Below are 27,771 nucleotides of genomic sequence, written 5' to 3' on the forward strand. Positions count from 1 at the left end.
GGACATTTTGGTCTTTATATATTAACATTTCGCCTAACGGTCACACTTTATTCAGTCATTTACACTGTAAACAATTTACTAACTAAGACATTTGGCTCAACAAAATACTAATTTGCTGCATATTAGTTAGGAAGGTAGTTTAGAAAGGTTGTTAAATGGTTAGGGATATAGAATAAGATCAAACATAGGCTTGCTAATAAACATCTTATTAATAGGTGATAATCCAATAATACTTAAACTAGAATATTTAAATATAAATGTAAAATATAAATATAAAACTATAAAAAAATATTTTTTTAGTTCTACAATGTGTGGGACATTCTACCAGAAAAGTACATTTTCACTTGGAAAAAATAATGTGACAGGACCAGAGTTAACCTTGTGGTCCTCAAAAAAAAAAAAAAAAAAAAAAAACATACAAAAATAGCATAAAATAATACAATTCAATAATAGAACGCACCTTTGATCACTGTCAGCTTCTCCTCCATCAAATGATGTCACTTCCGAGTTATAGCCTAAAAACGTGTAGCCTATTGCACACATTTTATGTTAAATGTAATGCAAATGTGACTGACAGAAACATGGGCACAATTGTAAAATAGTATTTATTTGTGGAAAAATACATTTGTAATTTCATGTTTTTAACACAAGGTTATAACACAACTATTAAAGTAGGTTCTATTAGGCTGAGGACAAGGACAATGACATGGATTTGTAAAAAGAGAAAAACATCTGAGAACCAAACGAATGACACACTCCTTTACAGAACAACTCACAGAAATCAACCAGAATATTTTGGGATGAAATACGTTTTATTCAGTGTATTTATGCTTTTATTCCAGGGACAGAAGTACATTTCTGGTAGAATATGTCCAGTATTAGCTAATTGTAGTTCAATGTATTCACATAAACACTGGCATATGGTAGCCCTATTCCCCTGAATGCTGTTTTGTTTCCCATTTGAGTCTTTTGAACCACACCTGTCTAAGAATACAGTTCTCAGCACTGCCAAAATATCGTCCCAAATTGACACGTCGTCACAAAAGTGCTTACGTGTGAAAAAGGGAAGGTCTGAAGTGTAGGACGCCAGCAGGAACTACAAGCTTACAGGAGGATGTAAACACAGTGGTAGGCATGAGCACAAGTGAGAGCGCGGGCGTTTACAAAAGAATAGTCCAAGTGATCCATTCGGAACCTCGAAACGACTGTATAAACAGTCATTCCAGGAGACCAAAGTAGCGCTTTGTGATGCAAAAAGTTTGCGACGACTATCTCACGAGGAAGGTTCACAACTCGCGACGTAACTTCTGAGTGTAAAATCGCGGAAGTTTGTCAGGACTGAAGAGTTAGTCAAACTTTAGAAATATCCTTCGTTCATGAATTCGGGATGTTTACAGATGGACTGCTCTCAATGGCTGCGCTCACGCATGTATTGTTTGGTACTGATATTATTTAATAACACATTTTAAAATAGTTTGTTTGTTGCAGTCGCAATGGAATGTACATAGCCAGGTAAGCTGCAAGCAATCCACATTGCTGTTGTCGCATTACCTTGAATGACCGTATGACAGATGGGTTTCATTTTAATTTCGCTTTCGTCCATTTCTTCTGTATATTAACACTTTTAACTCAATCCGTTCGTTTAGTAGGCTATACAGCATTTCGTTGGACGCATACAGAAAGTTACTACAATTTCAAAAATATGACTCCCATTCAGTAGGAAACAGTAAGACGTACAGTAGAAATAAAATCATAATTTGAAAGATGAATTTTAAGAAGTATTTAAGAGGCAGTGGGAGGGTCCTCGCGTTTGTGTTTATTGCATCCGTAATTTGGCTAATCTTTGATATCGTAGCACTTCGAATATCCTTCAGTGATGTAAATCAAGACTTTAAAGTGAGAGAAATTATTCTAAAACAAAGGAGACAAGACTATGCAGATGATCTGATTAAATATCCACTGCAAAAAGCAAACTTGCACAAGAGAAAGTCTCTTAAAAACAGGCTTGAAAGAAAAGTGGATGAGGTTTACAGAAAAGGGCCAAAGCCAGAAAGCCAAAATCCATTACATGGCTTGGCAAGCAAATCTTTTGTAGAACAAAAGGAAATAAATCAAAATAAGAGGAGTGCCAGCACTCCTAAAAAACCAAATGAGACAAAAACTATTTTTAATGTCAAAGTGAGCAATTTAAATGCAAGGATCGATAAAATAAACACTGTTTTTAATCGTCAGACAGAGGTAAAGCTGAATGTTAATGCACATCAATTTTCAAAAGCACTGGCTGTTGTCCAACAGAAAGTGTATCCTGACAACACTTCAGTTATGTCGCATTATGAAATAAACGTAGATGTGGGTTTACAAAAAAACTTGAGTAACGATATGCTGAAACCAGTAGAGAAACTGGAAAACAATACTGACAGTAGAAAAAAACATGCCGGTACTTTCAAGAAAACAAAATCAGATATTACTCGAAAACCAAGTAAACCGACAGCTCAAGACCCAGCAGAAGAGGCGTTACGGGTGCTGCCCTCTACAAGTGTAAAGAGATCAGGTGGGCATCACAAAGTCAAAGCTCTAGATGTGACAGACAGGCCTAGAGATCCCCATGCTGTGGGACAGTTTGGACAGCCTGCAAGAGTTCCCAAGAATGAAGAACTGGAAAGTAGAAGACGCTGGAGTGAAGGATTTTTTAATGTATTCCTGAGTGAACAGATACCAATAGATAGAGCCATCCCAGACACCAGACCCCAAACGTAAGTTTCAGCCATTATTTATTTATTTAAGGACTCATTCATGTAAAGGAAATTGCAATTGTGATCTTGCAAAGCTGCAATTTTCATGCACATCATATATCAGGAAAGCACAGCTCTGTGATCAGTAGTAAATCAGGTCAGAACACAAGAAGACAATCTCGTACTGTAATTACCCATGAAGAAAAACTGAGGAAATCCATATTGTATTATTAAATTCCCTGTGGTTAATAATAATCACTGTGGCTAAAAATCAAGTGTACTCACATTAGGCAAAGACCTTGAATCATGCTAGGGCACACTTGCCCCCCCTCCCCTCTCACCCGACGGCCCACACACACACTGCATTTTACCGTCCGAGCTGGAGCACACTTGCGTTATCAATGATGCGACTGTTTAGTTTAACAGGAAGAGAAGCGCTCTTGCTCAGCACTTTAGAGATTGCTTTAATGATATCATTTTGTACTATTTTTAGTTATTTGGGATGCAGCAACACAGTCAAATATTTTGCCAAACAGACGCTCATAAATTTTCATTAAAGTCAGTGAGCTGCTCATATTACGAGGGTTGCTGGAGTTGGCGGGGAGGACTAGCCTTAAAGGTGCAGTACAACAAAACAGCCTCCTGGTGCAAAAATGTATACAATTGAATTTTAAAAAAGGTATAATAAAAAATCTGATGGGTGTTTTGAGCTGAAACTTTACAGACACTTTCTGGAGACACAAAAGGCTCATATTTAATCTGAAAAAAAGGGTAACCTAGATGCCCTTTAATAATTATTTAAGCATGTGAAATTGTCTTCATAAATATAATCTACTTTAGTTGATAAATATAATTAATCTTAATTAATAATCAAAATATATTTGTATAACAAAATATACAATTTCTCTTTACTGAATTGTTGAACTTATTTAGAGTATTTAAGGCAAGTACATTAACTGTAATACAGCTAAAGTCAAAATTATTAGGCACCCTTTGATTTTTTTTCTTTCTTTCTATGTATGTATTTTCACAGTATGTCTGATAATATTTTTTTCTTCTGGAGAAAGTCTTATTTGTTTTATTTCAGCTAGAATAAAAGTAGTTTTGATTTTTTTACAACCAATTTTACAAAACAATTTTAAGGACAAAATTATTAGCCCCTTTAATAACTTGCCTAATTACCCAAACCTGCCTAGTTAACCCAATTAACCTAGTTAAGCCTTTAAATGTCACTTTAAGCTGTATAGAAGTGTCTTGAAAAATATCAAGTAAAATATTATGTAATTTCATCATGGCAAAGATAAAATAAATTAATTATTAGAATTGAGTTATTAAAACTATTATGTTTATAAATGTGTTGAAGAAATCCTCTCTCCATTAAACAAATTTGTGGAAAAATAAACAGGGGGGCTTATAATTTTAACATCAACTGTACCTTTATATTTTTATGAAAGGAAAATTAATTTAATCACAGTATCTAGTTACTTTGTAACTAATTACACCCAACACTTATCCCCACTGACATTAATAGTATTTTTCCCTACTAAAGCCAGCAACTGTTTGGTCACTCACATTCTTTAATACAGGGGTCACCAACCCTATTCCTGGAGAGCTACCTTCCTGCAGAATTCAGTCCCAACCTTGATCAAACACACCTGAACCAATTAATAGTACCTAAAGCAGCACTTGATAATTACAAACAGGTGTGTTTGGTCAGGGTTGCAACTAAAATCTGCAGGAAGGTTTCTCCTTTCTCCAGGAACAGGGTTGGTGACCCCTGCTTTAATATATCTTATTTTGTGTTAAACACAAAGAGACATCAGAATGAGCAAATATTGACAGAAGAGGCAGCATGCTTAGTCATGTTATATGCAATAACCAACTGTACAGTGTCTTATGACCGTTTTAGTGTGAGATGTAAAAAAATATTCAAGTCCTGTAATGAGGCACAGGCGTGGTAGTTTCAACTTAAAACTATGTTCCTGCTTAACCGGGGAAACTAGAATGCATTTTTAATGCCCTCTGCTTTACTGGGACCCTGTTGATCCTGATGGTTGGGTTAAGGGGTAGGGGTGGGTTAGGGCCATATGTGAAGTTGAGCTTTTGTCAAGTATTTACCCAAAGACATTGGTCCTCTTCTATAAACCGACACATCTTGAGTGAAGCGTAAAAACACACACAGTGAGAATACACCCAGAGCAGTGGGCAGCTATTGCTCCCAGTGCCCAGGGAGCAATTAGAGATTCACTCAGGAGCACCACAGAGAGTGCAGTTCTTTTACTCCCCGACTTCAATTCCTACCGGGACCGGATAAAGTCCAACTCACTAAGCATTAGGCCACAGCTGCCCCCAGAGTTGTCTTAGGAATGCGGTTAGGGTTTTGCGTAGTTCGTAATACATCATTTTAAACATCAGTGTGCCGTTCATACTACATGACTTGAAAGTGTGACACTTGAGAGTGTTTAAATCACTGTGGTGCATGGGACGATAAAAAGTGGGTGTCTGAAATCAGCTGAAATCTACCCGCATTTGGTGCGTTGGCAGGTGTTAATGTCAAGACCTGAACACAATGGGCTCTATTTTAACGATCTAGGTGCAAAGTCTAAAGCGCATGGCACAAAAGCATTAAGGTCGTGTCCGAATCCATTTTTGCTATTTTAGTGATGGAAAAATACGGTTTGCGCCGCGGCGCATGGTCTAACAGGGTTGTGCTTATTCTCTTAATGAGTTGTAGATGTGTTTTGAGCATAACGTGTATTAAACCAATCAGAGTCTCATCTCCCATTCCCTTTAATGGCCATGGCTACATACCATGTGCAGCGAGGATAAAGAATGAGCCTCCTCTTTACTTTACTTTTACCCTTTATTTTACTCCTTTAATTTCGTGGATAAGGAAACTGTTATTAAGCGCAAAGATTTGTTTCAAAACTAAATTCAGTTCTAATTTCCAGCCAACGAATAAAAGAACAATAATAATAAAGAGTGGAGTTATATCCAAACACACGTCCTATGCCCCATATGGTCCAAAACCCGACAGGTGGGCAAATCTAAACTTGCTTTTATTAAAGTAAATATAAATATCAATAAAAATAATGATTTTACTACTAATAATAATAAGAACATTATACAGAAGCATGTTGTCATGAGTAAACTGAAAAAAGCTCCTTGAGATGAAGAAGGCATGGAGTCTGTGGTTTTTATATTTATGTAGAAAATAATTTATTCATTCATTCATTTTATTTTCGGCTTAATCCCTTTATTAATTTGGGGTTGCCACAGCATATGTATTACGCAGTGGATGCCCTTCCAGCTGCAACCCATCTCTGGGAAACCCATACACACTCATTTACACACATACATACTACGGACAATTGACCCTACCTAATTCACCTGTACCATATCTTTGGCTGTGAGGTGATCATGCTATCAACTGCGCCACCGTGAAACCTCTGTAGAAAATAATAATTTTGTAATATTTTAATCTTTAAATGTATAAAAAATTATAAAACATACATTTTGGAAAAAAAAAAATACACCTGTATGTTTTGTGGAGTTATTTCAGTTAAAATTGTGAATTGTGATGTGAAGACGTGCAGGCTCAGACATGACATTATTTTGAAAAGCGAGTGAGTGAATTTGATGTAGGGCTGTAATAATTTTCATTTGATTTAAATTAATTATATTTTTTATCCTAAAGATGTTTGTTAACCAAACATTTGTGTTAAAAAGAATACATGCAAAATAAATATGTTTTGTGAAATCAGTTACATTCACAGATAAATGTATAAAAATTGTTTCCGGAGCAATATATACAGTGTATTTAACATCTAATATATCAACTTGTGTCGTTTAGATGTTCAGAAAGCCTTGTTCATGATGACCTGCCCAGCACCAGTGTGATCTTCTGCTTTGTGGATGAGGTTTGGTCTACTCTGCTGCGTTCGGTACACAGTGTGCTCAACAGGTCTCCTCCACAGCTCCTGAAGGAGATCATTCTCGTGGATGACTGCAGCACCAAAGGTCTCATTTTTTCTTATTTTAAAGAAATCATTTGCATCAGCTTCTTTTATAAGGTTTAGAGTAAATCCGTAAAGCATTCATAGCGCTTCACTTTTTCCACATTTATTTATTTTTTTTGTTACAGCCTTATTCCAAAATGGATTAAATTAATTTATTTCCTCAAAATTCTACACACAATACCCCATAATGACAATGTGGAAAAAAGATGTTTTGAAACTGTTGCAAATTTATTTAAAATAAAAACCTGAAAAAGTACATGTACAGAAGTATTCACAGCCTTTGCAGTGAAGCTCTAAATTTATCTCAGGTACATTCGGTTTCCACTGATCATTCTTGAGATGTTTCAGCAGCTTAACTGGGGTTTACTTGTGGTAAATTCAGTTGATGGGACATGATTTAAAAAGGCATACACCTGTCTATATAAGGTCCCAGGGTTGACAGTGCATGCCAAAGTACAAACCAAGGCATTGTCGGTAGACCAAAGTGATAGGATTGTCTCAAGCAAAAGGCTAGGGAAGGTGCTCTGAAAGTTCCAATAAGCACAGCGGCCACCATCATCCGTAAGTGGAAGATGTTTGGAACCACCCTCTTCCTATAGAGCTGTCCGGCCATTTAAGCTGAGTGATCAGGGGAGAAGGGCCTTAGTCAGAGAGGTGATCAATAACCCGATGGTCACTCTATTTGGGCTCCAGCATTCTTCTGTGGAGAGAGGAGAACCTTATAGAAGGACAACCATCTGTGCAGCAATCCACCAATCAGGCCTGTATGGTAGAGTGGCAAGACGGAAGCCACTCCCCACTTGGAATTTGCCAAAAGGCATATGAAGGACTCTTTGACCATAAGAAACAAAATTCTCTGGTTTGATGAGACAAAAATTGAACTCTTGGAGTGAATGCCAGGTGTTATGTTTGGAGAAAACCAGGCATCGCTCATCACCAGGCTAAAACTATCCCTACTGTGAAGCATGGTGGTGGCAGCATTGTGCTGTGGGGATGTTTTTCAGCAGCAGGAACTGGAAGACTATGCAGGATAGAGGGAAAGATGAATGCAGCAATGTACAGAGACATCCTGAATGAAAACCTGCTTCAGAGTGCTCTTGACCTCAGACTGGCGCGATGGTTCATTGTCCAGCAGGGCAATGACCCAAAGCACACCACCAAAATATCAATGGAGTGTCTTCACAACAACTTGATGAATGTCCTTGAGTGGCCCAGCCAGAGCCCAGACCTAAATCCTATTAAACATCTCTGGAGAGATCTGAAAATGGCTGTACATCGTTGCTTCCCATTCAACCTGATAGAGCTTGAGAGGTACTGCAAAGAGGAATGGGCAAAAAACTCCAAAGACAGGAGTGCCAAGCTTGTGGCATCATATTCAAAAAGACTTAAGGCTGTAATTGCTGTCAAAGGTGTATCAACAAAGTATTGAGCAAAGGCTGTGAATAGTGATGTACATGTGATTTTTTAGGTTTTTTTATTTTTAAGAAATTTGCAACAAATATTTTTCACATTGTCATTATGGGGTATTGTGTGTTTTTTGAGGAATTTTGAGGAAATGAATGAATTTTATCCATTTGGGAATAAGGCTGTAACATAAAAATGTGAAAAAGGTGAAGTGCTATGAATACTTTCCGGTTGCACTGTATATAATATAGTTAAAAGACAATGCAAAGACAAAGTATTACTGTAACATTCATTGTGGGTAATGCAAACTAAGTAGGAGCAAACATGGCCCAAAACTACAACTATCCAAACATCATAAGGTTAATTATTCTGTAAAGAACTCATTTGACAACTGATAAAAACTAATTCAAACTATACTTTATGTATGACTACATCTGAGGTCCTGAAATATAAATGTAAGAGTGATTTCATAACTGAAAAAAAAGTTTTAAAACCTAGTAATTCCAGATTTTGCAAAAAAAAACTAAAAATGACTATTTTTTTTCCAATTTCATTGTTTTGCTGTGAAAAATATAGACATATTTAAACATCCTAAATGTATTATTGTGTTGACCTCAAGAAACAAGTAATTTACATAAAGGAAACAAAGGAAAATAACTATCCCTAACAGAGAATTGATGCCTCAAGCCTGCTATATTATGTTTGAAAAATTAATCCAATTTGCAAATACTCTAATGTTTTTGAATGTATAACCCTGCAAATGACACTATGATGGGGCAGAAAAGTGATTAGCTTACTGAATGCTAATTTGCTTGATTTTGCACAGCAACACAAAATAACAATGATGATGGAATTTTGTTGAAAACATTTTCTTTTCCAGATGATGAACATTAAAGTGCATTAAACATATAAGAAAAAAAAACTCATATATTATAAACTAGGCATGGGCCAGTATGAGATTCTGAAGGTATGATAACCTTGGATAAAAATATCACGATTTCACGGTATTGTGCTGCTCTAAAATTTATTCTCTTTAAATGTCTGGGTAAAAAAATAAATAAAATTCCCTTTTAAACACAATATATTTATTTTAAGAAATATTTCAAATATTTTGGAAGAGTAAACATTTCAGGCTAAATAATTCAAATTATAAATAATCATTGACTTCTGACTTCTTTTTTTACAATTTAAAACAGCATCTTTGGTTATCTTTTCTGCTGGAGATACTGTTGTCCTTAAAAAAATTAAATAAGTAAATAAAAAAATTGTACATAAACCTTAGTAACGGTATAGCAGACCATTTTGACGGTTTTAAGACCTTGACTTTTCGATATACCTTGAAAACGGTTATCATCCCATGCCTATTATAAACAGAAGATTGAATAAATGAAGCCATACAACCATACCATATGAAATTAATGAACAGATGAATTTTAATTAAATAGTTTAAATTAATATATATATATATATATATTGTATATAGTTAATATAAAAAGCACATCCTATGCAAGATATATAAACAGAAAAAATCATTATATTAATATATAATTAAGCATTTTTCAACAGTTCAGTTGCTATAAAGATAATAACTGTACATACAATATAATTGTGTAATGAATTGTAAATCTGATTAGTTCTTTCCTTCCCTAGACTACCTGAAGGAACAGTTGGATGTTTATATGTCTCAATTCCCTAAAGTACGAATCATCCATCTGAAAGAGCGACAAGGCCTTATCAGAGCAAGGATGGCAGGGGCCGCTGCCGCTACGGGTACTGTACACTTGCATTGAATTTATTTCAGTTGACTGACAAACTTCAATCCATACAGAAGCAGAATCATCATACAGAACCATGTTAGGTCAAATAGCATTTATTCAACACACAATGCATGTTGTTTTACTGTTTGGATATACTGTTTGTTTCATCTGCAGGTGAAGTGCTGACTTTCCTGGACTCTCACATTGAGTGTAACGTAGGATGGCTTGAGCCACTGTTAGAAAGAATTTACCTGGACCGCAGAAAAGTGCCCTGTCCTGTTATTGATGTTATCAATGATAAAGACATGAGGTAATCAAATAAAAACCCAGTTATGCAGTTGAAGAAATGTTAAGTTCTTTTTTTGTACAAAGCGCTTTGAAATAAATACCAATGCCATAGTATACTGTATGTCCATTAGGGTTGGGCGATGTCGACCAATTTAGCATCGTACGATGTCTTATATGAAACAACATGAGTGATGATGGCATCGTCGTCATTGGCGGTGGTGAATTAATTATGAATAATTAATTAATTCATAACAAATTAATTAATTGTAGCCTTCTGTTTTAACTACCTGACCCGCATGGTCTTTGTTTTACCCCTAACCAAATCATTAAATGAATAAAGAAGTTACACACATAATTACCACCTGTCAATCAGTTTTTCCGTGGGACTCGTGAATAGGCAGAGTGATCTGTGTCGTTATAATGGCGTCAACAAACTTGGTTTGTAAAAACGGTGCACAACCAACAGGAACCAACCAACAGTATCTGAGGTTTTCGCTAAAGTACAAGCGTACAAGCGAAAGATTGAACCAGTCTATTGACCCGCTGATTGCCTTGACCCGCTGTCTCGAGAGCTTGACAGTAGCTATGTTTCCATCCAAAAATGCGAATAAACTTTATGCGCAAAACTGGATTATCGCATAAAAGTTGTGCGAATGAAGCATCGTTTCCATCCAACGAGTCAAAGCGAACAAAATCGTCACTTCCTGATTAACTGGCGCCAAATATCAACAGTTAAAAACTGCATTTGCTGCAGTAGAAGCATCAATCTTTTCTAAATGAATGCGCCTCAGAAGACAATTCTGACAAGCAGTGAGCGCGCAGAGGCGTTTGAAGGTGTCTGACGAGGAGCATAGGCGCTCTTGATTCTGGAGGTCATTAATAATATAATAACATGAATACTGAAACGTTAACGTGTTTTATAATGACCAAAACAACATTTCAGATGTTTTATAATGTGCTCAGCCTGACGTTTTATCCATTCAAACACATTTTAAGCATCACATGATCTCTTTTAACAAAATCACATGACCTTTTTTAATGCGCATGCTGGAGTTTGTGCGGTAAAAGTGTTTCCATCACAGTTTATGCGCATCTTTTCTTATCGAATAAAAAGTTTATCCTACCCAGTAAGGCGCATAAGTTTTTAATTTTTAAAAATTTTTTTTTTTTGCGCATTTCCATTAACTGTTTTTTTTATGCGCATCCACACAGAGTGGATGTGGATCATTTTTGTTCTGAAATGCCATTTAAAAACTTAAGACATATTAGTGTAAACAGGGCCTGAGTGTGTATTTTTCGCGAGCGGATTTGTAACGGGGGCAGGGCAATTAATCGCGATGACGGCTCGGTATTGTGGTGTCTGTCGGCCATGATTGAATATATAACTCACTACTGTTTGCTCTAGAGAAAAAAAAATGAGTGTTTAATCTCTGAAAATGTATAAACAAATTTGAATAATAGTTGGAGTTTGATCTTTTCAGTTACTTTTTTAAACTAACACTCCAAGAAGCTACGATACAGAATATTTAGCTGAAGCGTGAATACAAAATTAAATCACAAATCAAATCAAAAATCGCAATATCTGTCAAAAAAATAATTTAAATTGTAATTAGATATTTTCCCCACAGCCCTAGTAACTAGTTACTATTTTCCAGAATCCAGCACAACACTGATACAAATACAGAGACACTAGAGCAGGGGTAACCAACCCTGTTCCTGGAGAGCCACCTTCCTGCAGATTTCAGTTGCAAGCAACCCATATCAAACACACCTGAACCAATTAATTAGGACCTGAACACCACGTGATAATTACAGGCAGGTGTGTTTGATATGGGTTGCAACTGAAATCTGCAGGAAGGTGGCTCTCCAGGAACAGGGTTGGCCACCCCTGGCATAGTCTATCGGCCCAACCCTAATGTCCATGATATCAGGAGACTCCAGTAGTCCACCACTGTTAAACTGTTAAAACTGTGTACATATATTTAATTATTTGTTTAATTGACTGTTTGTTTGTTTGCTTTGTCTACACAGTTACATGCTTGTGGATAACTTCCAAAGAGGCATTTTTAAGTGGCCACTTGTTTTTGGCTGGAGTGCTCTACCTGAGGAATATATTCAAAAGAACCAGATCAAAGATTCAGATCCCATCAGGTAAGATCAATGCAATGCTATTTATATACTTACTGAAAGCTGACAAACAAAATTCTTCAAAGCAGTAGTTCTTAAACGTTTTTCACCAAGTACCACCTCAGAAAAAAAATTGTCTCTCCAAGTACCACCATGATGACCAGTATTGAAACACAGAGTAGCATATTAGGCCTAATTAAGCAGCTACAGCTATGTACAGTTCAAGAACGTGGCAGAGTAATTCCTATTGTTATGAATATTTATTATTGTCAGCCACTTTTAACATTATTAATAGACTGAACATTAACTAAAACATTAAAATTAAATAAAACATCAATGTGTGCTTTTGAAAGTTAATCAAAAAATGGCACTGTTCTAAAAGTAAACAGAAAACTGCTGTGCTTAAATATAAAGTACATATAGTAGCCTATTCAGAAAAGCCAGGAAATGTTCCATGGACCTCATAAATATCATCATATTCATATTTAAACTCTTTTTGATACATTTTGAAATACATGGTACATGTTATATACGACTTACTTGTGTGTCTTTGAAATCCAAACATTAACTTGTATTTTAAATATATGATTTGTATTTACATATTTAAATCAGAAATTAGATCTGCTTACTGCGCATTAGAGTAGGCTTTGTGTGTCAGAAAAGTGATTAAACTATAGCTGTCAACATTGGCATATAAAAATATGGCATACGCCCCAACAACCATTACAAATATGGGAAGGAAATTAGCTTCAATTGATAGAATACATAACAAACATAAAAAATGGAAAATAAAAGGTTTAGCCTATTGAAATCTATTTACTGATCACATCTGTGGTATCGTATGCGTTAAAAGTGTGTTCATTTTTTTTACTTTAATTATTCAGCAATTCCTCCACTTACCACTAGAAGGAAGCCTGCATACCACTAGTGGTACAAGTACCACAGTTTGAGAACCACTGCTTCAAAGTACCCCTGAAGTCTCTCTTTATATATATATATATATATATATATATATATATATATATATATATATATATATATATATATATATATATATATATATATATATATATATATGTGAGGTGTATTTTTGATCAATTATGTCTCTAATAATTTTATTTAGACTTTTTTTTTTTTACAATAATGATAAGTTTGTAATAAAAGTAAATTCATTCACTAAAATGACTTGCTGAGATTTGTTCTTGATTGCTTGTACTTTTTATAGATGGCAAACACAACTGGTTATCTTAAATGAGTTAGTTGGGTTCACTAAATCATTGGCCACATTTTCATCCCAATATAAAGGAAATCTTTTCAGCATTCACGAAAATAAAGGAAAGTAATGTGACTTAGATGTTTTCATCATGTTGTTTGAGCCATCTGAATGATATTGGCAACCTAATAGCCAACTATAAATTATACAAGCACAATGGACTGCTATTAGTAATGAAACATTCATAATGTTTTCTTTATCTTTTATAAAGATAAAGAAAACATTCTTATATTATAAGGGGGCCAGACATTAAATGCTCTGAAGCTCTCTTGTAGTGTTTTTCTTACCCTTACACTTTTGAAGTGTTTGAATCGATGAGAATCACCCACAAGGTGGTGCTGTAAGGAAATTTTTGAAACACTGGAACTGTAGTATTTCTTGAAGCGACTCATAATGTAATAACAACATGTAATGTAAAAACTGAACATTATGAGTACAACATTATAGTTGTAATAAACAGTTCATAATGTAATAATTTTCAGAAGAAAAAATATTATCAGAAATACTGTGAACATTTCCTTGCTCTGTTAAAAATAATTTGGAAAATTTTTAAAAAGAAGAAAAAAATTAGAAGGGGGTAATAATACTGCCTTCGACTGTTTATAGTTTATTGTAATATCAAATTTTTCACAATTTATTTATAATGTTTTAATATTTGAGAAATGTATTACATTATAAAACGCTGTGCCAACTTTTCATTTAGATTATATTAAACAAACGTTACATCAGGACAATGCTTTTGCATTGATAGTGTTTGAGACATGCCTTTAAAAATATACGTGGCTTTGTGTTCTGTTTTGCCAGGTCACTGATTTTTCATGTACTTGATTATTATAGTTTATTTGACCAAATTCTCAACAGTCTCACCATTTAATGTAATAATGCGTTAACATAAGCCTGTAACTTGGGCTAGGCATTCTCAACCTGTTTTACTTCATGGCACATTTCCTTCTCCATTTAATTTTGCAGGCCCCCCATGCCTGCTTTTTCTTCTGATACTGTAGAAAGAAAGCTATTTATTTTTATTTCACCAAAACTATTACTCGATCCTTCTTCTACTGCATGCTATAAAAAAAACTAAAGTCAAATAAACGTTAACTTAAAACTCTCTGCTCTTTTCTAAAATGTTTAATAATGATTGCATACAAATTCAGAGCTACTGAATTCTTTACTCTAGGTGTGCTTTACAACTTCATAGTTCTTATTCTAAGATAAGTGAAACTGCCATACCAAACAGGACAACAGGGAGATGCCAACGCTCCACTAAACATGTTGCTTGAACTAAAATGACTGAATATATACCATTTATTTCCATTAAAAATAATAATAAAAAATTATAAATCTGTTGAAAGACATCAATCTAAAGCAGGGAGATCTTAAACTTTTCAGCCAACGACCCCTAAAATTACCATGCTAGTGACTCGCAACCCCCAATATCCTCAGGCCCAAATCTATTTATCATTTAATTTTGAGAGAATTTTAACATTAGTTTTTTGAGACCCTCCTCCATGTTCTGTTGTAGCCTGTTTTTAATTTTTATGATTGCGAGTGCCATAAAAGGTTTTTGAAAGTTTAACCTGGTTCCATAAAATCAATGTGATGTGTCTTTAATATAACATAACCACTCCAGTGTTATATATAAATAGAACAATTGATGGCTTTTATGTGCATGTTGCTTTTTAATGTAACTATTAACTACTATTTTTCTTCTGTAGGTTATGAATAAAATATGGTAATTCTAATAGTTTAATCAAATTAATTAGATTTTTGGAAATCACCAGGTGACCACCCATTGTTGCAGGACATGGATTTAGAAAACTATGCAAAACTTTAGTGAACCCTTGTGGTGGTTATGACGAAAGGGTTGCGAACCACTTCTTTTAATTGAAGAAAATGACAAAATGCACACCTGTGATTTGATTTAGATCAACAATGATCTATGACACCCTTCACCCCAAAAAGTTAAGGGCTGAAATACGTCTAATTGGTGGACATGAATGAATATGTTGCTGTTCAGTTCAGTTGCTCAGTTATACAGGCAATATTAGCGTAATACATAGAACAGTACCATAAATTTACACTTAAATACTCACATTTAAAAAAATAAATGAATAAAAGATGTGGTCTTTGTATTGGCATATCATGTCCCCCTTCTTTGATTGGAACATTAACAAGAAAAGTAAAAAAAAAAGAAACCTGTTCAACTGATCAGTGGATTCTCATTTACAAAAGAAACTAAACCCATACATTAATGTCATTTCCTTCATAGAATGACCTGGCAGATCTCAGTTTATTAGTGAAAGTTATCATTGATTTATTAATGAATAAAATTCCAAAACTGTACACGTTTTGTTTCGTTTTGTTTTATCATATTCCTTTAAAATAAGTGACATTTGTCTAATGTAGTGTAATTTTATTTGCATAGGTGTCCTGTTATGGCAGGGGGTCTGTTCTCTATAGATAAGAGCTATTTCTATGAGTTGGGGGCATATGACCCAGGCCTGGATGTCTGGGGTGGAGAAAACATGGAGATCTCTTTCAAGGTAACTCACTATTGTTTATAGAGTCAAATTATTATTATTATTATTTTTTTTTTACCAGTGTTACGATCCCCTTTTTTAAATCAAATCAAATCAATAATTAAGTCATAAAGGGAACGCAACATAAAGAGTACACACGAACTAAGTTGTCTAAATTATTAAATTTATTACAACCAAAACAATCCAACAGATCATGTGTCACAACGAAATAAGAATGAATAAAGAATCAATAACTCACGTTCTCCAACAACATACAACACTAACCAAAGACTAAACAACCCAACAATTGACAAATTAGAAACAAAATAAAACTTCAAGAAACAAAACAGTAAATTAAAGAAACGAAAGAAGCTTGATGGCTGGCTGTGAAGTCTCCTCTCTCTCTGTCTCCGCTCAAGGATGGTCCGCATTTATAGCCAGTTTCAATAAGCGCAACTCGCCGCAGGTGCGCAAAGGCGGACTCTATAGAAAACAAACAGTGAGTGACGTCATGACACACACACGCACAGAGACAGGCAATAAAGAGAAAAAAGCAACAGCCGTAACACTCCCCCACCTAAAAGAAGAATCCCTTTTCCTAAAGGAAGAGGATTCTGGGTGAAGCATCCAAAAGCCAACAAGAAAATAATAAAATGGGAAAAAAAACGATTACCTTTTTAAAAATTTTACCCCCTTGAGAGGGCATCCGCAACGACATTATCACGCCCCTTTTTGTGCTGGATCTCAAGATTATAACGTTGGGCCATCAACGCCCAGCGCATTAATCTCTGATTATGATTGTACATCTTATTTAAGAAAACAAGCGGATTGTGGTCGGTGTAGACCATGACGGGAGAAGAACTGTAGCCAACATATACATCAAAATGTTGCAAAGCAAGCAACATCGCCAGGGTCTCCTTTTCTATGACAGAATAGTTAATTTGATGGCGATTTAACTTGGCAGAGAAGTAAGACACTGGGTGAGTGATACCATCAGCACCATCCTGAAGCAGGACAGCTCCAACTCCAGTCTCGCTGGCATCCACCTCTAACTTAAACGGTCGATCCACAGCAGGGGCAGACAAGACAGGTGCACTACAAAGGAGAGACTTGGCACACAAAAACGCATTCTGACATTCATCAGTCCAAATAAATGCAATTTTAGAGCTGCACAATTTCGTAAGTGGAGCTACCACGGTTGAGAAGTTCTTACAAAAACACCTATAGTACCCGGCCATCCCGAGAAAGCGTCTCAATTCTTTCCGCGTACTAGGAACAGGATACGAAAGGATTGCATTCACTTTAGCATTCACTGGACGCACTTTTCCACTCCCAACCTGCTTACCCAGGTATGTCACGGAAGCTTTTGCGAAGTCACACTTTGCAAGATTCAAAGTTAGAGAGGCAGAAGAGAAACGACGAAACACCTCACGCAGGGTGGAAATGTGGTCTGTCCAACTAGAAGAATAAATGACAACGTCATCCAGATAAACGTTGCAATTTGAAATGTCACCGAGAACGATAGACATTAGTCGTTGAAACGTAGCTGGTGCGTTTCGTAGACCAAACGCCATCCGCGTATACTGAAGAAAGATATCGGGGGTCACAAAGGCAGATATATCCGAAGCACGTTCAGTCAACTTGACTTGCCAATAACCTTTTAAAAGATCTAATTTTGTGATGTATTGAGCATTACCAATATTATCTACACAATCATCAATCCGGGGTAACGGAAAAGCATCCGGTACGGTCACAGAATTCACCTTTCGAAAATCAGTACAAAATCGAAACGACCCGTCCGCTTTAGGAACTAATACGCATGGTGAACTCCAAGGACTGGTGCTCTTTTTAGCAAAGCCATTATCGATCAAATACTCTACTTCACGCTTCATAACCTCCCGCTTACCTATAGGACAACGATACGCATGCTGTTTAATGGGACTGGCGCTACCCACCACAATGTCATGCTGGAGGACTGTAGTGCCAGACGGCACATCGTTGAACAGTTCGGGAAAACTCCTCACTAAATCGATCACATCCTGCCGTTGGTCACTAGGCAGATAAGACAGTTCAGAAGATAACCTTTTTAGAAGTTCAGAATTTTTTAAGCAACCACCATTCAACATCTCCGCGGAGACGCTCAAGCCGTCATCCTCCTCCTCAGGCTTCAGAGTACAGGACAGCATAGACACTTGCTCAGATTCTTTTTCCTGCTTACTGTCAGAAGAAACAGTTTCCTTTTTAGGATTATCAGCAGAACACAAATATGGTTTTAACATATTTACGTGACATAACCGTGTCTTACGGCGGCGGTCAGGTGTATGGATCACATAATCTGTATCACTGATTTTACTTTTGATCACATATGGACCAGTGAAACGCGCAGCTAAAACAGAACCAGGTGAAGGAAGCAATACAAGAACTTTGTCATTTGGCATAAACTCACGTGAAACAGCTCGCTTGTCAAAGCAACGCTTCATTTTCTCTTGTGACAGCGCAAGCGCTTTCTTCGCTACCTCACACGCATGGTGTAAACGCTCACGGGTACGTGAATACAAATCAAGCACATTGCTTTTCTCAGATGAACCAGCTGAAAAAAACTCATCCTTTAAAACCTTTAACGGTCCCCGAATATTATAGCCGAATATTAATTGGGAAGGGCTAAATCCTAGCGATTCCTGTCGGGCTTCACGTAGTGCAAATAAAACAAGAGGGACCCCATCATCCCACTCATTCTCTGTTTCCAGACAATACTTACGCAGGGCACATTTTAACGTCTGGTGCCATCGCTCTAGAGCACCCTGTGACTCTGGATGATAAGCGCTGGACACTACGTGAGTCACTCCTAAAGCCTTCAACACATTTTTAAAGACTTTAGACAAAAAATTCGAACCTTGATCAGTTTGAACAATGCGCGGTAATCCAAAAGTAGTGAAAAATTTGATCAAAGCTTTAGTTACGGATCTAGCAGTAATATTTCGCAACGGTACTGCCTCCGGAAATCGCGTTGCGGCGCACATAATCGTGAGAATATACTGACAACCAGTTTTCGTGCGTGGAAGTGGTCCAACACAGTCAACAAGCACTCGCTCAAATGGTTCGCCAACGGCCGGTATGGGATGGAGCGGAGCTGGTGGGACTATTTGATTTGGTTTCCCCATAACCTGGCAGGTATGACAGACTTTACAATGCCGGGAAACATCAGCTTTTAAACCTGGCCAGAAAAAATGTTGTAGCACCCGATTATAGGTTTTATTTACGCCCAGATGTCCGGACCACGGATGGTCGTGAGCTAAATTCAAAATCTGCTGTCTAAATTGAGAAGGCACCACAATTTGATGAACTACACTCCAATCATCCTGCACATCATCACTCCACGGACGAGGACTCCAGCGACGCATTAAAACAGTGTTGTTCCAATAAAACTGGTTACTTGGTGATAAATTACCATCAGCACTCAAACGACACTTCGCCAGTGTGGAATCATTTTTCTGAGCTTCAGTAAGGACCTCACAAGAAACAGGTAAAAACACCTCAGGATTTGGGCGTACAGCTTTTAAAAGGTTAGGAGCCTCTAGAGACTGAGGAAATGCATCCTTTTTAAAAATCTCTGCAAAAACAGACTCACCCAGGTTAACATCATTTCCCTTTAAACGTTTCACTTGTGCCCGAGTTGTAACGGCACTAACAGCAAACACACTTGGAAAACTTTCTGCCAACTCATCAGGCTGCCGCTCAGAAACAGGTGTATCTGTAACATGCATTACAGGCATTACTTTACCTCCAGCAATGTCATTACCCATAATCAAATGAATTCCTTGTACAGGAAGAGAAGCACGAATAGCTACATTAAAATAGCCAGAAACTAAATCAGAGGATACCCACACACGATGAAGAGGAACAGGTACAAAACCCATTTCTATTCCCTGTACAATCGTACTAGTGTCACACGCAGAAGTAGCATCAAAAGGCAGAGCATCCGCCAATATAAATGACTGAGATCCTCCAGTATCACGCAGAATTTTTACAGCATGTTGATCTTCAACACGACCCGTCAGTGAAACATAGCCATCAAACACGAACGGTTTAAAGCACTCATCCATAACTTCAGGAGCGGCGGGCGGAGACGCGACTAATAAAGAGCCTTGGACTGGAGGCGGTGACGAATCCGAACGCCCTTGCTTGCGCTTCAAAACCCTACATTCAGAAATTCCATGACCTGTTTTATGGCAGTAACTGCACTCTTTACGAAACTTAAAACCAGATGGATTTTGGTCACTTCGATCACATGTAGAAACGGAGTTTTCTTTTACTGACACAGACTCAAGTGGGCGTTTTACAAAGGCAGATTTATGCAATAGAGCATACTCGTCCGCTAAAACTGCTGCTTGTTGAACAGATGTAACCTTTTGTTCATTTAAATAAATAGCAGTCCGCTCCGGAATACAATTCTTAAACTCTTCAATGAGCACTAATTCACGCAAAGAAACATAATCCTGCACTTTACAAGCCTTCACCCATCTGTCAAAAAGTAAAGCTTTTTCACGAACGAATTCTACATGGGTCTGAGATGCAGCTTTTTTTGTTGTACGAAACCGTTGTCTATAATGTTCAGGCACCAGTTCATATGCTCGAAGAATCGCATTTTTCACCGTCTCATAATTCGAACTCTCTTCCAAAGGAAGAGCTGCGCACACCTCCTGGGCTTTCCCAGTCAATTTACATTGTAACATTAATGCCCACACATCAAGCGGCCACCTTAAAGCAGTAGCTATTTTTTCAAACGCCTGAAAATAAGCCTCTACTTCTCTCTCACGAAATGACGGAACTATAACAATATTTTTCGCCACGTTAAATGAGGGACTTGCGCAAACATTTGAGGAATCGACTAATACTGACGAATTACTTACCACAGGATCATTCACATTTTCAACTGCCGTTGGACCAGACTCCACAGACATCTCAGAATCAACTTTAATGGGAGATAATTTTTCTTTGGCAATCTCCTCACCCTGTAACTCTAATTGCCGCAGTTTTATTTTTGTTTCTGCATCAATGCGATACAATTCAAGGCGATGTTCAAGTTCATCCTTACGTGCTTGAGCCTTATCTTGCCATTCTAATTGTAAACGAGCTATTCGTAACTTCACTCGCGCATCTACACGCGATATTGATTCGTCTGTTGAAAGGGACAAAGGTTCAAACTTTGGCAAAGAAAACGGTCCTACCTCACTCAGATCAGGAAGTGGCGTTACTGCGTCAACAACAGCATCATGTGACTCACATGGTTCATCTTGACCAGCTGATAGCGCTTCTGACGTTTCCTCAACATCTAAAGGTAATGCTCCCTTTTCTAATAAACCAGCCACCACACAAGCCTTTAAATCTTTTTTAAGCATTGTTTTTGAGACACAAATTTCAAAATGTTGTGCAATGATAAACAAATCATCTTTTCTACATGTCTCTAATGCCTCAAGGTTTGGTTGTTTTATAAACTCGCCTAAATCAAAAGTTGCCATTACCAAACATTAAACGAACAACTCCGGCCCTAAACCTACCTACTCAACACTAAATAAAGACCTCTCTAGTCTTCAGAGGTTACCAGTTGAGAAGCCATGCCTCTCCCCCGGATTTCCCCCAAAAATAACAAACTAAAACAATAAAGAAAAATAACAAATAGTAAATCGTTGTGAGGACCGGCGCTAGACACGGCCCCCCTGATTTACTCTACCTATCCGGAGTTATTTGTTATGTCTGTCAAATAAACAATCTCGGTCGAGCCCCCAATTTATGTTACGATCCCCTTTTTTAAATCAAATCAAATCAATAATTAAGTCATAAAGGGAACGCAACATAAAGAGTACACACGAACTAAGTTGTCTAAATTATTAAATTTATTACAACCAAAACAATCCAACAGATCATGTGTCACAACGAAATAAGAATGAATAAAGAATCAATAACTCACGTTCTCCAACAACATACAACACTAACCAAAGACTAAACAACCCAACAATTGACAAATTAGAAACAAAATAAAACTTCAAGAAACAAAACAGTAAATTAAAGAAACGAAAGAAGCTTGATGGCTGGCTGTGAAGTCTCCTCTCTCTCTGTCTCCGCTCAAGGATGGTCCGCATTTATAGCCAGTTTCAATAAGCGCAACTCGCCGCAGGTGCGCAAAGGCGGACTCTATAGAAAACAAACAGTGAGTGACGTCATGACACACACACGCACAGAGACAGGCAATAAAGAGAAAAAAGCAACAGCCGTAACAACCAGGAATTTAAAGGAATCATTACATGTTTGAGATTTATTGTACAATGGACTTAAGTCCAGTACACACCAAGCCAACACCAAACAACTAGCACAGACAAAACCCAACTGTGTTGTTGCCTCGTGTCTGGTTCCATCTAGACCAATGGTCTCAAACTCAATTCCTGGAGGCCCACAGCTCTGCATTGTTTAGCTCCAACCACCTCACACTTGCTTAATAGTCTCTAGTAGTCTTGAACACCTTGATTATTTGGATCAGCTGTGTTTGAATATGGTTAAAGCAAAACTGTGCAGAGCATCGGCCCTCCAGGAATCGAGTTTGAGACCTATGATCTAGACCAAAAAGCTGCCCCTGAACACACACCAAATGGTCAAAAGCCAACTGAAATGAGAGCGCATTCTGCGTCTGTGAGAGGATTTGTCTTTCTGCACCTGCGGGGGGCAGTGGTCTGTTGTCTTGTTCAGAACAGCAAACTTGGCTTGTGAATGCAAAGAGTAAACAAAGCTGTGTTTAGCATTATTTTCAGAGGAAGTTTCACTCACCAACGAGGGATTCGCTCCAGCAAATATGTCTGATAATCTAATAATCCATATCGTTTTCAAATATATGGAAAATGTAGCAAAATTACAGCTAGCCTCTTTGTTTTTCTTCTTTATTTACTTGCTTTGTCACTTGACTATGTCACACTCTTTGATTTGTTTCTGATGGTGATAGGAAGTTCGGATCATTTTACTGACTCGGATCTTTGAGTCACGTTCGACGAGATGAACGAATCTTCTGGAGTCATTTCGTTCATTTGGTTCAATTTGCCAAAATATTATTAAAATGTTACAAATTGCTTCCAGACACATCTACAACTAGCTCAAAAGGTTATTCAAATGACAAAAAAGTCATAAATAGAATACTATAAGAAGGAGAAAATAATAATTCAATGTTTACCTGCTCTTTTGTCTATGAAGGTATTGTTGTCTCTTTGCTCAGCTCACCTCTTCAAATGTTCAGTGGTTCATGCTACACTGACAGTCACATATAATCTTAACCAATGTACACAGTCTGAGTCGATAGGAGCCATGATGATTAGTTCACCTTTCAAGTCTTCTGGTTCTTGAGTTGTTCGTTCATAATGTGACAGAATAACTCAAACCCGAGGACTGGAGAAATGAACGGATCAATTCTTTTTCCGGCTCTAAACACATATGATTGCCCCGTGAGGAACGAATGACTCAGACCCGATAAAGGACTCGAGGGATGAACGGATCAATTATTTTTTCCGGCTCTAAACGTGAATGATTGGCTTCTGCCTTTCCGCGATGAACGACTTAAAAAACTTCAAATGAACAATACCACCTGCACAAATGTGCGGATGAACGAATCACTCTATGAGAGGAGTAGTTCCCGAGTCATATTGAAGATTCGTTCAAAATGAACGAATCGTTAATAAACAACCCATCACTAGTTTCTGAATAACCATGGACTCAGAGTGCTCTCCTCAGCCAACAGCTTTACGCTGTTTCTACATTTTGAATATGGTTAATGCTATCTGATGTTAACCCTGGGGGAGCAGAGCTTGATGTGTCCCAGCCCTTAGCCTTTTAGCACAAAATAGTGCCTGCCCTGTTACTTGAGAGTTTTTGGTTGCTTATTTTGCATGCTAACTGGAATTGTTAAGCACAGTCTGGAAGATTATTGAACAAAACAACTATGACATGTTAAATAAGATATGTTAAACTGAATAGCATGTTGTTTTATACACAGCCATATATTACATAATAATAGAAAGAAGTCAGGTAACGTGTTTTTGTTTGTTTTTCAGATCTGGATGTGTGGTGGTGAGATTGAAATAATCCCCTGCTCTCGCGTTGGCCACATCTTCCGCAGCGATAACCCTTATAAGTTCACGAAAGACCGTGTAAAGACAGTGGAGAGAAACTTAGCCAGGGTTGCAGAGGTGTGGCTGGATGAATATAAAGAGGTGTTTTACGGTCATGGCTATCAGCACCTACTGGACAAAAATGTGACTGATATAGGAAATCTGACAGAACAGATTCAATTGAGGGAAAAACTCAAGTGTAAAAGCTTTAAATGGTACTTGGAAAATGTCTATCCAGATCTGGACACCCCTGTGGTCAAAGCCGAAGGACTGGTAGGTTGAAAATTAGGTCTCACTAAAAGGATATTTTATTTACACGGAGCACTTATTTGTTTTCTCTTTCAGATTTTCAATGTTGGAACCAGAAAATGTTTGATATTTCAAAATGAAAGCTTCTCATTAACTAAATGTGATCTCACAAATAAGGTAGATCCAAATCAGACATTTTGTCGGTTTTATGTTTAGCTGTATAATCTTGCTTTGTAAAAGCACTGTTCATTTCTGCTTTCTCATGCCTTGCAGAGTCAATATTTTACCTTCACCTGGTTAAGGTTGCTTCGACAGAACACTTCCTGTTTGGCTCCTCAGGAAACACAGCTAACCATGGAACCATGTGACAACACTAAGCCACATCTCCGCTGGATTCACAAGTCTGGTAAAGCTTTGGTAAGTATTATCGCATTAATAAATTAACACTGAGTTAATTTCCCACCGTCTCAACCAAGGAGAGGATTTGAGGTGAACCTGAGACTGCTGCAGAGCTCACTGAAGTACTAGAGATAAATAAGTTACATAAATAAGTTACATAAAAAAAGTTACATGATATGTCAGTGATTTGATAACCAAAGTAATTGATAACCATGGTGATGATGAATTGTATTATTATCATCAATTTTATTATTATTATTATTATTTAATACCTTTTTTAAAGCTTTTTACATTTAAAAGAACACACCCTAAACCCACCCCATGTCACCAAAAGAAAAAGTAAATGTGTATAATGCAGGCCTATAGCCAGCCTGTTCAATGGCTGTTCAAAAGCTTTGTTGTGTTTACATTGTTCAACTGAATCTGTCTTCTATGTGTATATGTAGACGGAGCATTTGATGGCAGAGGTTTATTCTCAACCCATTTGTCTGGAAGCAGGAATTAAAGCAGATGGTGTCTTCCTTAAAGGCTGTGATCGCTTCAGTACTTTTCAGAAATGGCAGTTTACACACTACTATGAATGAGGAAATGTTTTTGGACCACTTCATGTCTTATAGTCATTTTGTGCAATGCAAATGGAGTGTTGCTGTTTACTTCTGTCATTGTGAATTATAAATGTTCGGGGTGACCATCAGGAATTCCACTCTCTCTCTCTTAGCAAATGTTGGTTAATGATATTTAAGGGTTTATGTGAGATATGGGTTATGGCTAGCAATTATTTTACAAACATTTTGCACAACCAGGAACATTTTGAAAGTACCCTTATGATGATTTTCACAATAAAGTTCCAATTGTTTCTACACACCGTCATAGATTTCATTTTTCATATCTTGTTGAGGTTGGTATGAAACTATTTGGTTTTGTACAGTTTGTCTAGGTGAAACAGCTTATTAAAGAAGAACTGTTCAAGTGAAAGTTTTATATCTCTGAAGTAGGGTTGTAACAATATACCGGTATGACGGTTTACCACGATTTGAACGTGCACGATTATCATACCATGAACAATTGCATATCAACGGTTTTAACCCTTAAAGACCGAGACAGCCGCCCGCGGCTAAAAATAAGTATTGCTCTTACATGTTTAATAACTTTTGATCCGCTGATCCGATTCATACAATTCAAAGATTGGCATAAAGAAGAGAATCTCAGCTTTCCAGTGCTGTATCACATAACATTCACGGACTTTCAGAGGCTCCGGAATCAGTGCGGTTACGTCATCAACATTTGACAACGCTGATTTGACAAAGAAACGCTCGTCACTGTGTCTCCGGACAAATCAGACACGATACATTGATGCAATGTCCCTCCTCCATGCCCAGATTGGTTCAAACTCGCTATATCACAACCAATAAGCATAGGTTTCGCTTTTGTTTGTGGACCAAGCTTTTTGAACAACACGGAATGAGAGATAGGCATACATTTATGCGCGGCTAAATAAAACGCAAAAAAAAAAGTTTTGCATGAAATAATTCTCATACTAAGTACTTTTGCATGCACAGCAGCACAGAAACATGACAAAACAGTGACACAGCAAAGGCGAACTGCTGCTCTTGCTGTTTTCAAAAGACGCAAATTAAGATGCAGCTGTTTGTCTGCATTGCAGACAACCATATCCATAGACAACCATATCCATGCTGGCACATAAAACCTAAGGATGTTCCATATTGAATCTAGTTTCGTTATGTAACTATTTATAGTATAGCAAATATTTATATCTATTTTTTACTGAGGATTTGCACCATGTTTATTTGGACTTTATTTGGACTTTGACACATTATTTATTATTTTCTTATTTTTATTTGTTCATTGTAAGTGGTGTTGTTTATAGTAACTAAAAATATATTTTTTGGAAAAAGTCAAATTTGCTTCACTGTTCTATTATTTTGTAACATTTGTAACATACCGTATACCGCGAAACCGTCAAACCGTGGTATTGTTTTAGACGATTATCATACCGTGAAAAATTCATACCGTTACAACCCTACTCTGAAGAAATGCTAATTATAAAACTGACTTTTTTTATTACCATTCATGAACATGGACAGTTTACATTTGTTAAAACAATTAAAAATAAAATGTCTGGTTTAAATGCTATTTGTAGTTAAAGTCAAAATTATTAGCCCTTCTCAGAATTTTTTTAATTCTTTTTTTCTAAGTGATGTTAAACAGAGTAATGCCACGGTCACACTAGTGTTTGAGCTAGGGAAATTCTCTCCTACAATGCTGCAGAAAGGGGCGGGATTAAACAAGATGATTAGTAAAAAGTGAGTGATTGGTCCATGTTTTAAATATCTGTACGTTGAGGTCATGTTTAATTGTTGATTGGTCTCAATCACATGAATGGATTTAGCAGGTCAGAGTTTATCCAACTTTAACATTGCAACAAAGGGAACTGGGAAACTTGTTGCACGAGCTTGCTTTTCGGTCAGGCGCATTCGTGTGTGCATTAATGTAAGTCTAAGTGCGAAATGTGCAGTTTAACTGCAGCTTAATGCTGCAGTCACACAAGAGTTTGCACTTGCTCAATTCTGTCATACGCGCTGCGAATAGGGTTAGAATTAAACAAGATGATTAGACAATAAAAAAAAAGTGAGCGATTGGTCCATAATTTGAATTTCTGTACAGAGGTCATGTTTTGATCTTTAATAGTCTTACACAATCACATGAAGCGATTTCGCAGGTCAGAGTTCACCAAGATTAAACTTTTTAATGCAGCGGACTGCGAAATTTGGCCCACAAGCTTACGTTTCTGGTCTGCCACATTCGCTGACATTTTATTCGCATGCAGATAAAAGTG

The 27,771-nt window shown here is 37.0% G+C and overlaps 2 protein-coding genes across 2 annotated transcripts in view; one reads left to right on the forward strand and one right to left on the reverse strand.

The window, feature by feature from the left end:
* Positions 1-1,100: 1,100 nt before the first annotated feature.
* Positions 1,101-25,776, forward strand: galnt5 (polypeptide N-acetylgalactosaminyltransferase 5). The gene is made up of 11 exons (XM_073912445.1): positions 1,101-1,645; positions 1,732-2,753; positions 6,586-6,752; positions 9,806-9,925; positions 10,087-10,222; positions 12,232-12,351; positions 16,026-16,143; positions 24,210-24,539; positions 24,612-24,692; positions 24,789-24,932; positions 25,361-25,776. The coding sequence occupies exons 2-11, from the start codon at positions 1,765-1,767 to the stop codon at positions 25,496-25,498; spliced, it is 2,343 nt and encodes a 780-aa protein (XP_073768546.1). The 5' UTR covers positions 1,101-1,645; positions 1,732-1,764; the 3' UTR covers positions 25,499-25,776.
* acvr1c (activin A receptor type 1C) overlaps positions 6,971-27,771 on the reverse strand; it is a 95,450-nt gene continuing 74,649 nt past the window's right edge. The window contains exon 10 of the transcript XR_012385136.1: positions 6,971-8,045. The gene's annotated coding sequence lies outside the window, so the exon portion shown is untranslated. The remainder of the gene's footprint in view (positions 8,046-27,771) is intronic.

The sequence above is a fragment of the Danio rerio genome, chromosome 9 (assembly GCF_049306965.1).
Source record: "Danio rerio strain Tuebingen ecotype United States chromosome 9, GRCz12tu, whole genome shotgun sequence".
NCBI lineage: Eukaryota > Metazoa > Chordata > Actinopteri > Cypriniformes > Danionidae > Danio > Danio rerio.